The sequence below is a fragment of the Topomyia yanbarensis genome, chromosome 1, assembly GCF_030247195.1.
Source record: "Topomyia yanbarensis strain Yona2022 chromosome 1, ASM3024719v1, whole genome shotgun sequence".
NCBI classification, from domain to species: Eukaryota; Metazoa; Arthropoda; class Insecta; order Diptera; family Culicidae; genus Topomyia; species Topomyia yanbarensis.
This window is the reverse complement of record NC_080670.1, coordinates 164,086,404-164,105,632: the sequence shown is the minus strand read 5'-3', so window position 1 is coordinate 164,105,632 and position 19,229 is coordinate 164,086,404. Positions and strand designations below refer to the sequence as shown.

The window sequence follows — 19,229 nt, the reverse complement described above, 5'->3', positions numbered from 1 at the left end:
ATTAGACACTTTATACAAAGACTAGCGAAGTGTCAAAAATTATGATGAAAATTCATCTCGTATTGCGTCTATTTGTCTGTGATACCGGGCTGGTGCAACTGACACTGAAAATCTTTCCTAAGTTAAGCTCAACCACGCGACGGTTAATTTATGAGACCAGAAATCTAACCCTCTGCATCGCCACTTCTGTGCACCAGTGTTGCGAAAAGTCAAAATCATTCTGCCCAACAATTTTTTGAGAAAAAAAATTAAGGTCACGAAAAAATGAACTTTGTATTGAAAACATTTTTTGTGTTTTAACAAAACTAGTGCACACGAAAAAAGAAACAAAAATGGCTGATTAGTAATAAATTTATCAACTAAAATAGACCACAAATTCTCTTCGTGGTATCGTGATATTTTAGTGTTGAGCTTACCATCGAGATTTTTTACACAGAGTAACGTGTCTAAGGGACCATTCATAAATTACGTAACGCGTTTAGGGTGAGGAGGGGGTACGAGTAGTTGTGACATGTTGTGACATATGGGGGAGGGGGAGTAAGCTAGATCGTTACGTAACATGTTTTTACTGAACAAAAAAATTTTTTTCGAGGAATTTGTTACGTAATAGGGGAGGTGGGGGGATAGAGAAATTTGTGACAATTTGTTACATGGAGGAAGGAGGAGTCAATTTTGGGCACTTTTTGCGTTACGTAATTTATGAATGGTCCCTAAGAGTTTTCTTAATTATTTCACGGACATGAATTGTGGCTATGTAATGGATTTTTGGTGCTCAGTGCAGTTTCACTTTATTATGAACATTACACTGAATCTTAACAAGACTATAACAATCCTTGTATCTAATGCTCGCGCCTATTAGACTGATTGCTAGCAGTTGTGCACAATAGATCACCTAGAAATTTTAAGACCAGAGAGCAGGGTGGCATTCGGAAGCGCACAAGAAACAGTTTTCGAATCCATGAATAGTTTGAGTTCCTTGAAATTTTTATTTTTTTTGGTTTCGATTATAGAAGTTTTAACCTTAAGGTCATTCGCCTCTTCGAGTTAGAAAAATCTCTTATGAAAAATTTCTAACCCTATGTGCGGGGTCGGGACTCGAACCCAGGTGCACTGCGTACAAGGCAATCGATTTACCAACTACGCCACGCTCACTCCCTTCCTTGAAATTGTTTACGTAAATATATTAAGATCATGCAGAAAATTAATTACTTCGTGAACTATACCATGAACTGTTTCACGAGCTCGACTGGTGAATCGTGACTAGCATAGCAGTTCAACATTAATCAAGCACAAAACCGAAAATTTCATTAACTATATTTTGAAAGTGTTTTTTGAATTTGTGCACTATTTCACGCACACGAATGGTGAATTTTAACTTATATGCTCGGAATCATATCCAGTTCACGAAACAAGAATGAATCCATGAATAATATTCCGAGCGTCGTGTAATGGTCATGGAGAAAATATCAAGACTATTTTAATTTTGTAATCCAAATGACAACCACTAATACCAAATAATGATCAAGATGTGATAAAACATGAATCAGTCAACGTCGTATATTCGGTACATAGATAATGTTGCTAGATTTGTGGATAAAATTATGAGTCAACAATTTTCGAGTTCGCGAATTGTCGGCGTGGTTACAAACTACCGGCGGCGGCGTGGCGCGCCGGCGCACAGGTCTAGTGAAGACCCGAGTGATAGTTTAACCCATTAATAAAATCTGTAGTTGTGCTGGTTCACGCTTCCTAGAAAATACATCTAGATTAGAAAAACTCTAGAAAGAGAACTGCGGAGACTCCATTTTGGATCGATTGAATTCGCGTTTAGCTGTCAAAAAACGAATCCACTCGAACATTGCCTATCCTTATAACATTGGACGTGTTGTCATACAATGCCGGGGCATACGTTGCCAAAAATGCTGTTTTTCTCTCCGTAGTTCTCTTACTAGAGTTTTTCTAATCTAGATCGGTTTTATTCGTGGACCATTCGATACCCAGTTTAATAGCCCAAGCAGACAAATTTCTGTCTGTAATAGTCGACTTGTCTCTCGCTTTGTTTTTGACAACACTAATAAGTGCGAAAGCGATGCAAAACTCAAAAGCACCTAAATTTAAGTTAAAATAACTTATTCTGTGGGTTGTTTTATCTTTCCGTGTACCCTGCCATCGTGTAGGCAGAACACTATTCCTATTATACTGTTGATCATATTTTAAGATTCCATTTTTTTATTAAATTGTTTTAACGTTAAATTTGAATTAATTGCTAGACCTTTAAAATCATTTGACATTAGTGTCAAATTAAAGAACTTGGTGGTGGTATCGCAATTACCAATAAATAGACCGATAATTTTTACACAACTCTTACGCTTCATGTGGATGTCTGATCTCCGCGATATAATAAATGAAAACGGTTGAAAATATTTCATTTTCCATACATATTTCTCCAAGCTTCTCTATAACTCCAAATGAAAAGCATACCAACCCGAAGAAAACATGGGGCGACGCGTCGCTTTTCCTTAGATTCCTTGCTGACGTTTGTATAATACGGCCCAGGTGTATGTGTGATATCCCTTTTTCAGCACACCAGACACACGTACAGTTGTTTTCCTCTGATTTTCCACTGTGTCGTCGCGACGCGTATTTTCTCGTATCGGCAAACAGAAACGTCCCGTCGCCTCCTTCGCACGCAGTACTGTCGCGATTTTAGCTGCTGGTTTGCTTAGTTTTCTCCTCCACCATAAATCGCATATCATACCGCATACAAATTGACCATTGACGAGTGATTTAGTGACCGTGGTGAATTTACAGATAGTTGTGATTTGGTATAATTATAGAAGAAGAAAAAACGAGTGTACGATTTTCACAATTGGTTTTACCGCATTTCACCTGCACTTCCAGAAAAAAAACCATAAATCTTCGCTAAGCAAGCAGCTTTCTTTTTCGTAAACGCTTTCGCCCAAGGCTTCGCTTTTGCACCTGCAGCACATAACTCCTGGTCGGTTGAAAGTTTCGGCCAAAAATCACCAACGCTAGGGGGTGAAGATAATTAGAAGAAAAACTTAATTTACAATGTCAAGGCTCATCGTGAATACGGTAAATGCTTGCTTCCAGAATCTTTTTTTTTCATTTTTGTCATCGATTCTGCATGTGTCCGTATTATAGTTTCATAGAAGGTGCTTACTATTTATATGTTGTTCCGTCCGATGCTATCGTGGCTGCGTAGTTTCCATATACAGGCGAAAAATGCTCGACAATTCGTGCTGAAACCTTGGAAACGGATGCACATGTTTGTAGTTTTAGGAGTAGTTGAACTGCACTTGTCCTGCTATAATGTATAGATAAAAAAAAACAAATGCAATCGTATGTTGCCCTTCATTACCATTATTGAAGCGTATGTCGTTATTGATTACTTTTTATTATTGAGCTGTGTAAACCATTTGCCCAATATTAAATATAAACTTTTTTCTCGAATGATTAAAAGTCAAAATAAAAATATTTAAACGAAATTATTGGAATGCGTATGCAAAATTAACCAATGAAGATGATTTCAGAAGAAAATGTTTATCTTATGCATGCAAAATAAAAATTAAAAAGTTTATGGTACAAATATTTGCGCATTTTTGTTACCAGTTTTCTAAACATTTTTTGCGTCGTAGTAATGAAAATAAAGCAAATATTTTTACTAGTTTAATGCAAATAATTTTATTGCGAAAAACTCGCAATAAAAATAATTTGTACCAAAAACTATTTAATATTTTTAAAATAAGACCGAGTAATGATTTCTATTAATCGATTTAGTTTAGTTTAGTATACACTGCACAAAATGCAACATGCATATCAGTGTGGGAATCCACGATCACTCTGCTTCACGATGTTGTTTACAACATTAAAAAGGCCTCCACGCTCAAGCAGCTTAGGTGTATTCCTAGATATTGAAGGTACTTATGACAATGTGTCCTTCCAGTCCATTCTGGAAACGACGCGCGGTCATGAAGTAAGTGCATGCATCTCGGGTTGAATAAACGCAATGCTTAGTAACCTCATTCTTTGCTCGACACTGAAACCAGCAGAGAGTTGGAGGAAGTTGAGTATTTGCGGCAGTCCTTATGGTAGCGTTCTGTCACCTTTGCTGTGGAACCTGGTTGCCGAAGGCTTGTTGAGTAAACTCAATGAGCTTGGATTTACAACCGACGGGTTTGCTGACGTTTACCATATACTAATTACTGGACTTTGCATCGGAACAATCTTTGACTTAATGCAACAAGCATTAAGGGCAGTCGAGCAGTGGTGTCGACAAGTTAAATTATCGGTTAACAAAAGTTTAACTATTCTTTTCACAAAGAAGCAAATAACAACTGGGGTTAACTGGACTGCTCACATTGAGTTTAATGACAAGAAAGCGTGCAGTGGTAGTGCAGACGAACTTTTGGAAAGATATGGGGTCTCAAACCCAAATACATCTATTGGACTTACACGACAATTGTAATCAAATACTGCCATATGGATGCCTTGTATGGTGTCAGAGTAGAGAGGTGGAAACGGATCCAGTAGAAGCTAAACCATTCGCCAATAAAGGCGTTCATGGAGTTAACCGGCACATTCACGACAACTCCGACTGCGGCTCTTGAGGCGCTTCTAAATGTTGAACTTCTACACAGAGATTTATCGTGGCTCTCTTGCGCACTTGACGGAGTCGCAGTTTAGTGCCCCTTTCATGTCTATTTTTTTTTCAGTTCGACTTTCGAGCAACAATGTTGTGTGTGCTTGGAAATGGCGCACATATCCTGACCTATTTTGTGATCTATCTTCACTTACTCTATGAAGCAATGCAAGAATTCAGCGTTTTGCTAAGACTAGCGTCCTTGGCGGAAAATTGTTTAACGTTGCGGCATTTGTTTGAACTAGCAGCATTTTCAGTGAATATGGAGTAGTGGATGTACAGTAAGGTGTCTGTAAGGCAATCCAACCAGATAGTAATGTTTAATACAATGTCCCCGAAAAAAGGCTTCATTAAGGAGCTCCAAGAAAATACTACAGGTTTTATTTGTAATATAATTCGTAACCAGGTGTTTGAAGCCGACTGACAAGGCGTTTTTTTCGGGAGACTTCGTGAAATCAGTTGACGCTAGATGCATAAAGACGACGGATGATTTTTTTTCGGGAGACTATACGTGAATATCGGTTGACTGAGCAGACAATTTAACAGGAAAATAGGAAACCCGCCTCTATCTATCGCCCAGATTCGACCGAAAATCGTTCGTGTTTGACTGTCGTTCATTTTATGTAAATTCTAGCCGCAAATCTTGAACTGTGAAATAATTTTACGGATGGTATTTGATGGCGACGGACCGGGCATCTATTCCGGGAACTGCATATCAAGACCAGTGTACTGAAGAGACAATTTTCAGGAGCCGTCGGTGTATTATTGAGTATGGTGCTCATCATTAGATTGGGATTAACATGAATTAGCATCCAGCCATACATCGATTAAAGATAACCGACTACACTTTTGCACACACTATTATCCCCTGACTCGTCTTTAAATTTCTTGTATCTCCCGTAATTTCTGTCTCACCATTCGTATTCTTCATGTTTTTACTCCGCGCTGGGTTCTAGGCCCGCGTATCAATGAGTTCTGCTGAGAAAAACCCAGTGAGTGAAAGGAATGTCGAACTAGAGTCCGTTTCTCATTCAAAAAACACATTGCCCTTCGGTCGTACAATATCCGATCTTCTTTCGGATCAAAGATAAGTTTTCTAAAACTTTCGAAAGAAATATTCAGCCGTTACAGATATCTCGAATGTTTTACCAGATAAACTCTGAATAGAATCCACTGTCTAATGACATTACTTACGACAAGCATTTTATGAAAGACTACCGTGTCTACATGTCTGTTCACATAGTTGAGATCGACGGTGTAGTTACCGATTCGGTCTGATTATGCGCGAGGTGACTGGGCTTGACTGTTTCAAGGACACTTTTCTCCAGTGAGTGAACAGGATGGGACAAAATTGTATGTCCTTTCAAACTCGTATCGGGTGACCTTTAGCGCAATTGTTTTACATAATTACATGTTCTTCAGTAAGGTTCACCTGCGTGTTCGTACCGCGCGTGATGTTTTGCACTAAATATTAAAAAATCCCCTGTTATTGCCCCCAAATACTATAGCAAATTGAGATTCCTTGTAAAGGCTGATTTTTTTTTTTGGAGGCTTGAAACAAGCAGCTTATATGGTTTCTAGAAACAACAAAAATCCCAAGAGGTTCAACATTTCAACCAGAGATGCATCTTAGTACAAGACTGGTCAGGCCTAGGTTAGTTACCGAGAACTTTATGACATTGGGTAACCTCTCCCAACACTGAAAATATTTCAATTCTCACGGTACAGCATAAAGTTTTCTTCACGATGATGAACGATCTAACTTTATTCGCAATCGTTAAAGAAATTGCCAAGTTTCGAACAATAATTTATTATTATACTCATTTAGGGCAAGGTGGGGCAAATCCGACCTAGTAAATGGTTTTGGCTGTAAAATGCTCATTTTACATCAGATGAAGTCGTTTTATATACCAAATTAAAGGTTAGACTCCTGGGCAACTTTCTGTATATAGAATAATATTTGGATCTTGGGAATATCTTGTGATACAAACGTTTTACAAAAATGTTCATTTTTGCTGTTTTCAAAAATGGTGGGGTAAACCCGACCCTCTATGTTTTTGGTTGATTTAGTGCAGATATTATCCATATTTTATGGTTTTTCAATTATAAATCAATGAATGTTGTGTTATTGAATTGAAACATGCAGAAAATGGAGTTCAATGTCAATCTAAAATGCTAAAATCACGAGCAGTAGCACGTTATGATATTCCCATTTGCATCGGACCAATACTATAATCATCACGTTTTTGTGATAATAATAACAATAAAAATATATTTCAATTTGAAAAATAAAAATTTTCTTAGCAAAAAAGCGGTTGGATTTACCCCAATATTTAGTGGTCGGATTTGGCCCACAATTACTTTAAGAATCAGAAATATCCTGTAGTCAATGATGCACAAAAGTCAAATCAAAAGTTATAAAAACACACTTTTTGTCGTTTGAGCATCTCAATGTAGATTAATGAAATGCTGTCATACCACTATTATGATTATTTTCGATGCTCTACACGACAACATTAACATTAGTTCGCGTAGTGCTTCTGATTTTCGGTAAAAGAGGGAGGTCGGGTTTACCCAACGGTCGGATTTGCCCCACCTTACCCTATTGTATAAAGCAGATCAAGATTTCAGCGCCCCTCTAAGGTTGACGCCCTTGACGGGGCCAACCGCACACTACGGTCCTGCCTCTACATATACACATTAAACAAGGAAGACTATCATGTGCAAACAAACTACAAAGAGCGGGTATAGTGTAGTTGGTAAATCAATTGCCTTGTATGCAGCTCTTCTGGGTTGGATTCTCAACCCCCCACAAAGCGCTGACGATTGTTCTAAGAAAAAATCTATAACTCGAAAAAGAGGAGAATGATCCTAAGGTTAAAACCTCTATAATCGAAACAGACTGCAGGTTACTGATCTTTGGAACGGTATTGCGCACTTCCCATAAACCTGGACTCCGCACTTTCAAAGAGTGATTTCAAGTGATAGAAATGGTATTTTCATAAACAGACCAGTCGAACTAACCAGTCTATGAGAAGAATTTAATAGAAGAATCGTAATTGCCCAGTGCGGTATCCAGGTTTAAGTGCCACAAGAAATAATGATCTTGCTACCAGTCATATACGACTGTGGGCACAAACGGTTAAATCGGGTGAGGAAATTTTCCAAGTAACAATGGAAGCTTTATAGCACGCTACAAGTGCAATCTAAGTTTTATAAGTGGTATAGTCACTCATAAAACTACTATAAAACCTATTGTTACTATGGTCTTGCTCCCAGCAAGACACATGTAGCTCACATGTATTATTACACTCACATGTAGCTTTCCTTACAGGACATTCCATGTAAAGTTTCTCTCGAGAGAGGAGTGATTGTCTGGCTATATCGAGAGACAACAGCAAACGCAAGTGGTCTGTTACACTGATGGCTCTCTAATGAAGGAACGTGCTAGTGCTAGTGGCTACTGTCGTGAAATGAGATAGAAACAGCCTCACTCGCTAGGTAGATACTGTACTGCATTACAAGCAGAAATCTTCGTGATTATTTGCGAGGTATAATAAGCTCTTCAACAGAGCTCTGCTCCGATAGTCAGGCTGAAATCAAGGCTCCTTGCTCGGACAAATTACGGTCCAATCTAGTGATCGCGGGCCGAAGCCAAATCGAAGATCTAAGCATTGTCAACACTATCTACTTTTTCCCGGATATTCCTGTTTTACTAGAAATAAATGGGCTGACGAATTGGCTAGGGCGTGTACAGCGTTGGTCCTGAGTCCGCCCTGCCAATTTCGACAAAATTGAATAAGAGAAAAATCCGGTCCTGGGCTTCATCCGAGCACTGCGGTTATTGAAGAAATTTACAAACGTGTCGCCAAACAAAAGCGTTTCCAGAACCACCATCCCCAGTGATTTCGAAAAATCTCCTACATTTTTTGAAACTCCACTGCGGCCTGCAGACCATGGCATTAACCGGCCACTGCAAACTCAATTATCACATAGCAACTAGTCAGCGCGCTGAGTCTGTTTCATGTGATCTTTGTGAATCCGACTACGGACCTCATATCAACTGATCTGCAACTGCCTAGCAATTGCGATTTCGAGTTTTCGGCCGTCCTGACATAGACGACAGCTGGTTTGGGCTACTGAAACTCAGAGATATCCTAAAGTTTCTTATCCAATGTAGTAAAGAGCTTTAGGCTAACTCGCAGGCGATTTGAACTACTTGTGAGTTTAACTTACCCGCTGTTTATTTTTATGCTGTTAATTTTCTCACCCTTACAATCCTCCCTCCTCCTTCTCCTTTCCTTCCGCTCAGAAAATGATAAGAAGACACGGCATGGCACAAATCCCCGACTACATACGAGGAGCGTGCCATTTTGGCCAATATATTCTGATTTTTTTTTATGAAATAGCACTTTCAGCATGGGTTTGTTGACCTGTAAACGCAAAAGGCAATTAAGAATATCTGATCGTGAGCACGAACACACTGCTATTGATTAGAGCTGAATATTATAGTTCTGTGAAAAAACTAGTTCACATAAACCATTCTTCCTCTTAACTGATTTTTTAATTGTATATAGTAAATGATTGTCAAAATAGTCTGATCTGGGAAAATCGGAAAAGTGAAAGAAAGATGCAGTATAATTTCGGAGCAAACACTCTCATTGAGCGTTTGCCACCTGAACTGTTGCACAGTTTCGACGAAGAGTGGCCTGCTGTTCATGAGATAAGGGCACCAATAAAGAATAAGAGGAATATTTCTATTCTTCTTGCGTGTCGTTCTTCGTCCAGTTCCAAACTGAGATAGCATCCAAAACGGTTTATGGGACGGTAAGTCAGTTCATTATCATTCGTTTGCCTAAAAATTGGTCCCTTAAATTTGGCGACCGGTGTTAGATGTGTATCAGTTCATTCGTTTCTAAAATTATTGAGAACAATTCCGATTTCTCTTTTAAGAACCATTTCTTCGATAGCAAGGCTCGTTCGGCACACCAAGAGCGGATAAGCGTCTTTTGGGTCCTTTATACTCAGCCGGAAAAGCAAGTGGCTCCTTGACACTTACCTTCCCTTTTAGGTAACCCGACCCCGAAACGAAGTTCTCGAACCTCGGAGCAGAACCGTACCAACATAGGGGGCAAGGGAGGGCTTTGCCTCACCACGAACTTTTCTCATATAAGGATTACATACTGTAGGGGAAGGAAAGAAATTAAAGAATATAATCAAATAAAAAAGGCAATTAAGAGATCTATTTATTATAGTTTTCACTGTATTAATTAGTATCGGCCCGAAATTCCACCACCGCAAACTGTCACAACATAAAGCTATGCGGCGCATGTATGTGTTAGTGCCAACACATAAATAGGCGCGCCGCATTTTGTTATTACAATTTGCGGCCATACAATTCGAAGCGTTATCGAGTGAACTCTCTCAGATCGTTCTGAGAGAGTATTTCGCTGATATTGGCAATTAGGATATTCGCTGAAACAGTTAACCTCACTTTGCTTGACAGTTTACTTGTACTGTTTACATGGACTTAAAAAAAATTGAGGACGACTAGATTCGCTCCAAGCAAATCGCAAAGCATTTTTCTAAGTCCATGTAAACAGTACAAACGAACTGCCAAAAATGAGTACCCGAGTCCTGTTGTAACGTCAGTGTAAAGTATTCAATTGAAACCTGCTCAGAAATGAATCTGAAACCGCTCTCAGAGTGATGTGAGAGGGTTCACTCGCAAACGCTATCAGTGAGTGACGTTCGTGTGCGCAATATGTCGGTGCTGAGTATCACCGACTGCTGGATAGCAGCCAGCTCATTCTCCAACTTTAGCTCCTTCTCGAAACGACTCCAGTCGTCGAAAGTACAACAGGAACCACTCTCAAAGCCTCACCCAACCTCCACATTTCCTTCAAATCTACCGCCAGTGGCCGATATCGGGCAATTTTTTCACCGTGAGTATCTAACAGATTGTTTTCCAACGAAACGACGATGTCGATTATGCTAACTTGGCGTCGTCCCTTGTTATATCTGGGTGGTGTGGTGTAGGAATTGGTCCGATAAAACAGTGCGATCCCAGTACAGCTTGAAACGGGCATTTTCCGGAACAGGTACAAGCAAATAATGGTAGTTCAGCACAATCTCTTCCAAAGGGCCAAGTTGCAGCGCCCATTGCTGGTGCAGAATCTTAGTAACACTGTTGTGACGCTCGGTATAGGCTGCGTTGGCTAGTATGCGGCAGCCTACCATTTATGTCGATGATCTCAAGCGGCGAATCCACATCCAGGATATATCCTCGACATTTTGGTGCCAAACATTCCTCCTGTCATTCCTCGTCGATATTATCCTGTCCTGGATGGCTATCATGTCGGCCTCAATCACTAAAGAGAGTTCAGCTCGATTGAGCTACAGGTTAGAAGCAGCCTTGTCGACATACGGCTCCTCCAACTGGTAGGAATGGGCGCCGTGGACAGCTTTCTGCGTCCACTCGGCAATCTTCCCCTCCACGGTATGTTAGGGTTGTAGTTAGCTTGCGCCAGGTAAAGTGCGCTATAGTTGCGGTCATCAGCACAAACTACTTGATATACTCCGTGTTTGTTGGCATTTTCCTCAAAGTATTCTTGCAGTCGTGGCACCTACGCTACTCATAGTGCCTGGATGTCGACTATTCGTTCACCCGGTGGCAATGTGAATATCTCCAGCGCCGACTAAGAATGGCGCATTCCTGCCTTCTTCAAGCTTCTCTCAAGATCTTCCAGGTCTGTCCGGATTTATTTGATGATGCCAAAACTGTAGGTCAACACATGTTCATTGCTGTGACCTTATTCCCCGCGTTCAGGAAAGACTTCCAGACACAATTCATTCAACTCAAGAACTTATCTTGGGGCTGAAGTAGCTGAACAGATCGGGATATCTCTAAACCAAACTCCATGCTGATAGCGTCACTAATCCTATCGACTAGTTGGCTGACTACACCCTGCCGTTCCGTCAAGTAAGCATAGATCTTGGGATCGTTCATGTAGAAGGTATGGGTCACATCCTCCGGTGAACTTTCTCCATTCCTTAACTGATAGATATGCCCGTTTCGATTGAGTGTCCTAGTGAGGGGGTTCATCGCCAAACAAAAACAACGCGGGCCAAAGGAATCGACTTAGAATGTCCCCCGAAGATGCAGAGTGTTCCAGACCGCAACACGTCTTCCTCTATTCTGTGCTTCAGTGTTGTCAACTACGTCTCCATCGTCTGCTGCAAGTACCTCACAACTGCAGTCTCAATTTTATATATCTCCAATACCTTGATGAGGAATGAGTACGGTATGGAGTCGTTCTTGTAATCCATGTAGGCCATACTAAGGTTCTGTTGAATACACACTGCTAGTTCAACAATGATTCCATGGCTTGATTTTTGCAGGTGATGATGGTGCTCAGGATCTTGTTCAGATTTACTAGACAGGTAATTGGTCTGTAGTTTGATGGGTTGAACATTGTAAGTGTCGATGAAAACACCGCACGGCTAGCTCACCTGCAGTATCTCTCAGGGTCGGCAACCGCTCTCGGGAGGACTAACAGTAACCAAAATCAATCGACGTTAATTTAATACAAAGTGAAGCGAAACAATAAAAGACCATCCAATGGAAATATACTCTCTATGAAAAAACGACTACATGCGAATTTTACATTTATTGAATGGCCACACATGCGGTTCGTTTCGGCGCCGATCGACGTTCGTTGGGGCCCTGGACGATCTCCGACGATGGATGGAGAGAGAGAAAGAGGTAGGAGTTGACGTACCTTGGCACTCTTCACGGACGACAGCGGCAACAGCCTTTTAGCTCTGCTATATTCCGGGCGGCTGGCGGCGGTTGATACGGTGACGCAGGCGAGTTCGTGGTCGAAAAGATGTGAACCGCCTTCAAAGCGGTGTCGGTAGGCACCACGTGGGTATTACCGTTGTTGGTCGCAACTTTGGACGGTTTTTCTCGACGATTCTGGGGCCGTCTATTTCTTGGCATCCGTCCCGGTGCAGGCAGCGGTGATTATTTAGGACCGTTAACGAGTGCGGTGCGAGATCACCGACATTTATCACGAAGCACTGCTCGACGGTTCTTTTGACTCTTGGCACACGCTGAGGGTAATACTATTTTTCTTGCTGATAGCTTGATTGCCTAAACCAGACTGATCTCGATCGATATTAGTCGTTTCCCAGGGACTCCTTTCGCTCTCTATCCATCTCTCTCTTAATCTTCCTCTCTCTCTTCCTAATTTCCGGATACAGTGGTGCTGTTGGTAATTTAATCCTTCTTACCCAGCTCGAATAAAAACAAGCAATTAATACAATGTAGTACTAGATTTAAGGTTGGTTTTTTTTCTTATCGGTTGCGTATATTAGGGTGGCTCCCTATGCCTTTGCTTTAATTTTCTATAGTTATGTACAGATTACCACTGTTCAGGGAATACGGTTGCTTGGCGGGTTTATTTTACTGCTCCTGAAGGGAGCATGTACTAAGCCCCAACGTCTGGTCTGCACGTTCCGGGGTGGGCGCAAAAGACCTCTTTTTCCCGTCGTTCAATCTACATACTCGGCATCTCCATGAACAGTGACAAGTTGGACATATTTTTAAGCTTTTGGTGTAAGTTAGGGTATATATTTGCAGGTCAATCAGGGTTAGTGTATACTTATTCTAGGTTAAACAAAAAGTACATTCCTATGTAAAAATTTATAAACTAACGACAATGCAAAGCGAGTCTAACAGGAGCAAAACCAAATTATCTTATGGACTAGAAACACTAAGGTACTAGTATACTAAAGTGGATGGACAAATATTGTTACGAAAAAAGTTGTTCAGTAACAATATGTTGCTGTCCTTGGGAAGGAAAATTGTATTACCACGGGTGATGAAATCCGGCAATAAGCGAGGTTCGCGTAACGCCCTGTTGAAACATACAGCCATCGTGGAATGTGCAACGGCCAGCTTCTTGTACCAAAACATTCGGACAACCTATGGTCTAGATGCCGCCCAATTCCTAAAGTTCCGTCTAGCCCCGTGCACATCATTGGTTTCGACGGAGACAGTTGACATCTCGTCAATTTCTTCGAGTGCTCATTTCTCCTCGCACCTTAGCCACAGTTACCCCCCGCGATGTTGTACGAGGGCTCCCAAATACTGGTTTAAAAGCTAGTGGCTTCTCGTCACTGATTTGGTCATAGAATACTAGCTCGATATCAATGAACACTCAATTGATACACTCAATTGATGTACTAGTGTGTCGAGTTTTTCCGTCAGCTGGTGAGCTCCCAGCATGCGAAACTCAGTAGGTGCAATGATCGCAGCATCATGACAACATAATCAATTAAGAGATTAATAAAGGACAGTTAGAAGATCAACTGCCTTCTCTGAATTGTTTCTACCATTTACAAGTTTTAAAATATTCAATCTCCATTTTTATCAACATGTGCTAAATGGCGCTTGTCATAACGTAGCACAACGTGACGAAATAAACTAAGCTAATATCTAATATACTATCAGTATTTCGGCTAATGCAGGTGAAACCAGAAATTCAAATTTGGTTATAGTATTAAGTAACATTTAAAGGTAATTAAAGGTAACATTTTTGGGTAGTTAAAATTGTGAAACGATCTCACCGGCGTCAAGTAAGAAGAATCCGTCCAATATCCTGCACTGTTTAACTGTTTTAATGCCGCTTCCATGCGTTGTTGGTTGCTTGGTCTTCGTGAATTCAGACCGATTCGAGACACTACTTACTGCGTACCAGGTGATTTCATGAAATCTTGACAAATTCTGCATTACATGACGTCGCTGTACTAAAGCCTGTTGTTGTCCCTTGGGACAAATGCTTCGGATATTAAACGCTGTCAAATGAACGATTGGGTAGTTATTCGTTGTGCCTCGGCATCAGGTAGATGACCTCTAGTTTGAGTTGGAGAATTTCCATTTTTTCTTGATATGATCCACGTTAATAGCGGGAACGACCGCTAGGACCACCTAACTGACATTTCTATCTCGCCCATCTTGAAGAATATCTTCACTGATTGCAACTGCGATACAACTTCTTACTGACAACTTGTAATTTTGCCTCAATTTTTCCAATATTCCGAAGTCCTCGGGCAACGCAAAATCGCCTCGTTCTTTGAAGATTTACTTCGTTCCATTCCTATTTGTTCAGCGTACAAACTGAGTTATTGTGTACCGTCACTGCACTTCTGATACAAGTCTACGATTAATCACTCCATGAATTGGGAGTTTTTTTTGAAATCCATTGCCGCAATCAAGAAAAAACACCTCCTTCGTCAAAGGTTGCTGTGATCGTTTTCCTATCTGCACGAACAAAACCGTTCACAAACGTGAAAACGAACAAAAATTTGCATCTAAATGTCAACGGTACAGAACAGCGGCCCAGTTGAACTCATTCTGGAACCGGTTCGGATTACTGAATGGAATCAGTATGGATACCAACTCAAATACAACAACCGATTCGAATTGGTCGTTGCATTTGAGCTGGAATCCGTACTGACCCCACTCAGGATTCCGAATCAAATTCCGAATGGTTTGACCGAAGGTGAGCATATAATGTTGCGTAAACAAATACACTCTACGGATTGTATAGACAAAAATAGGTATATTTCCACCCAGTGCTAAATTGTTACTCTGACGGGTTGCAAAAATAAACAAACGTCGCTAGCGGGTTTTATTTACTTTTACTTGCAATCTTAACCATTAATTTCACAAAAATGATGTAATAGATTAGTTAATTCATTCATTTCGATTATTAATAAGTTTTGAACTCTATCAATAAACTAAGATCACAAGCAGAATTGTTGAAACACAAAAACAACCTTCCTAGTTGCGCATTTTAATCTGTTTAAAAAAATCCACTGCATGAATTCAGTAGGACAAAACTAGTTAGTTCCTTTTGTATGACGTCGTACATGTATGTATTACATATCCCGTAACAGGCTTATCTGGACGAAGCGAACGGCAACACGCTACTGAGCAATCCGGTAATTACACCGACGGTAGATCACACCGTTGCCGGACCCACGGAAACCCTAATCATTCAATCGCCATCGAACGATGACCTCAGCCAGAGCCTTTCCGAGTACACGGATGCCGACGAGAGCATTTCAGCACCAACCGAGCTGTTGGCGGAGGTGCCTATTAAATTTTACTGCATTTTTTGTTGTGAATTATATTGATTAAATAATTAATTTCCTTCCAGTTTCTGTCGGCGGTGATGTTGCGTGATTACGTGAATGCCCTGAAATATTGCAAATTAAGTAAGTCAGCAGGTACGTGAAAGCAACAATCGATTCCAACCTCCTCTCCATTTTTCCAGTTCTGCAGTATGAGCCCAATAACAGCACGGCCAGAGATTTCTATCCACATATCCTGTCGAAGCTCGCCTCGGAAGCCGGAACCGAGCAACAGTCGGGGGAGAGTGACGAAAATTACAACTTCAACTGTAGCACCTCGTCGTCCAACTCGGAAGGGGACATCGACATCGACGAGGTAGTGATGATCTGTAGCAGTGACAGTGAACAATCCTCCAACTGTAGCTCCTTTCTGGACTATTCTAACGAGAGCAGTAGTGCCAGCGATGAGGAACTGATGAACGAGAAGGTCCTAAATCAGATGAACTGCAACAGTACTACCGACCAGTCCGATCAGCTGCCGCCGTCGCAATCAGCAACCGATAACAACACTTCGCACTCGTATTCGAGTTTACTGTTGGAGGAGGAGGAAAAGGATCTTTCGCTCTCCGATGTCTCCAATTTAAACATTGAGGAGGACGAGAATGGTGATGGTAAGTTGTGGTTAGATTATATATTCCTACGATCTTACCAGCTTTACTTACAAAAAAATCTATTGCAGATTCAGGAGATGGTCCACAAAATGCTCACCCAGCCTCGACATTTGCAACCCAATCATCAGCTCAAACAGTAAAAGCTCAACCCCAGCCCCAATCCCAGCAGCATGCTCAGAAGCAACCGCAGACGACCAGTACGCCGCTTGCTTCCAAGCTGGTGGCCATGTTGCGGGCCCGAGTTATACCCTCGAAATCCACTAACAACGACTAGACAACCTCGGGCTAACCTCCCGATGGATGTTTTGTCGTTTTTTCGCAGTAGACATTCGCGTATACAAATGCCACGCGGTACCTGTAGGCCTTACTGAGAAACAGTTATTTATCGTCCTTTTACTTCTAAACTCTGATATCATATAGTCATATAGATGATTGGTTATTGCCGAAAAGTCCTATGCTATAATGACCTAAAGGATATGCTTTTCTGTATCAGTTCGAAGAGATGGCCTGTGTTAAGCCAAAGAGGACCAAGCGCCATTTTGAGGTACTTTATCTAAAATCGCTCCATCATCCAATGTAACACCAGGAACTCTAATATCTATTATGTTTTGGGAACCCAAATAGCAAACGAAACCAAGCAAGTGTTCTCTAACTTTCTATGTAAATGATAAGTTATCGAAAAATTAATTTTGGTACGAAAAATACACGAAAAAAATTATGGCGCTTAGCTCGGTTTGGCTTAACGCAGGCCAGATAATCAACGAGAGACCAACTTCTTACGCCGATTGTAGAACCATTTTTAGGTGCGTTTACAGGAATTATCCCTACTCAGAATGAATACTGAGTGAGATGATAGAAACATGACTGACTTAACCCCGTTTGCTGTTTGCAATTGGGAGGAAAACCCTAGAAACCGTATGATACACGAACCCTGATTCTAATTGTCATTGTACAGATCCCGCCGGGAAATCTGCGGCTCAGCGAAAAAGCTATTAACCGCGTAGATTAGGACCAGTGTATAATGAAACCATTCAAAAAAAAATTTGCACTATGTTTTGTCGGTAGTGACTGTTAGAAAGTAAGATCGATCACTTTGATTTTTGATCGCACATATCTAGAGTAACTGATTCCTTGAGTGAGTTTACGCTGTTGGGAGAATACCATCCTACATACACACCAACACACATACAAACACACACATTTTAAAAACCCAACATTTCGGACACTAACGAAAGCAGGATAACTTAATTGGTTCTGATTCTTTTCTTCTCTTTATCATTCCTTTGGATTCCCAGATAAGGTCCAGTGTTAGATAAATTCAAGCAGAATTGTTCCAACGTCTAAAATGTACAAACCGTTGGCAAACAAAATAATAAAATAGCATAGGAGCGGTTGTTTGCTTATTTGGATACAAAGATAAAGCATTAACGATAACGACCTAACAACAAGTTCCACGTTGTAAACTGTATGTGTGTAAAATCAAAGTGTGCAATAAAGCAGTTGATAACAGCATGTATTTGATTTAATTGGGTCCGGTAGATGTAGTGGCCCTTGTTGTGCCTCTTGGTATCTCTATATGGGGCATCCCACGCAAAATTTACCAGCCCAAATTTTTGCCAAATTTTTTTTCGGCTCAGCTGTCAAAAATATTCGATACTTATTGTTTATTTCAATATTGTAGGCGGCATTTTAGAGATATTGCAAAAAATACTTTTTCAAAAAAATCTTTCAATCGGCTGTGCTGTTATAACTTGTTACAGTAAGATTGTTTTTTCAGTACGCGAATTTATTTCAGTCTTTCTATTGCACGCGCTTCGTTAACCCCTTCGTTAAGTTTTGTCTCACACTTGCTTGATCACACTGCCGAACAACGAATTTGCTATAAACAAAGCAGCTGTCAACCGCCCTTCCGCTCAGACTGAAAATTGCTTTCGTAGTGGAATAAACGACACGACTGGTCGATCACCCGGAACATCATTTCGCTCTATTCATCGCCACGTTTCAAAATGCCACCGTCTTTCCCAGATTCGAACAGAGTGTGGAGCACGCGGAACCACTCGCATTACCCGAAGGAAGCGTACATAAATGCAAGGCATTTTTGCGGCAAAAAACAAGGAGTAGATCAGCAAAAAATATCGTGGCGTGGTGAGTACCAGCGATGCCAAATGTGAAGACATGTCTTCATTTTAAAGACATTTGAAAGGCTGTGAAGACGGGTTTTTCATTATTGAGATATCTGACGTTTAAAATACGCACACTGAGATCTTGCATTTTTATACTACCGCCCTCCCCTTAAGCCATCAAGCGGTTTGTTTTCCTCCCAATTCGCAGTGCAAATGATTTGTTTTCCTCCCAATTTAAACGTCAAAACGGCACAATACCAACGCAGCTGGATAAGTCTATGAAGACAAATTTGTTTCGGTTATCTGACCGATTTCTGGCAGAACTCTGGCTCAAAATCTAAAACCGATTCAAAATCCTGGTGAGTGAAGACAAATGAAGACATTTTTTCATGAAATGTGAAGACATTTGAAAAATATGCCTGGTATCCCTGGTGAGTACACACGCCGGCGAGATCAATTTCCCTTGTTGACGTCTTTCATTTAGTAGGAGAGAAAAGATCTGCATCGAAGGAGCCAAAAGATTTGCGCTAAACGACGGAAATGCACGGAAGAAACGACTCCGGGTTCCAGAGAAGCGTACCCACTGGAAGACGGGAATACCGAACAGGCGGTTAGGGGAGTCGAAACACT

General features: G+C 40.9%; 1 protein-coding gene across 1 annotated transcript; it reads left to right on the top strand.

The window, feature by feature from the left end:
* The first annotated feature begins 2,640 nt into the window (after window positions 1–2,640).
* On the top strand, window positions 2,641–17,988 carry LOC131679782 (uncharacterized). The gene is made up of 6 exons (XM_058960527.1): window positions 2,641–2,825; window positions 2,902–3,096; window positions 15,629–15,823; window positions 15,892–15,949; window positions 16,009–16,476; window positions 16,545–17,988. The coding sequence occupies exons 2-6, from the start codon at window positions 3,073–3,075 to the stop codon at window positions 16,748–16,750; spliced, it is 951 nt and encodes a 316-aa protein (XP_058816510.1). The 5' UTR covers window positions 2,641–2,825; window positions 2,902–3,072; the 3' UTR covers window positions 16,751–17,988.
* Window positions 17,989–19,229: the final 1,241 nt, after the last annotated feature.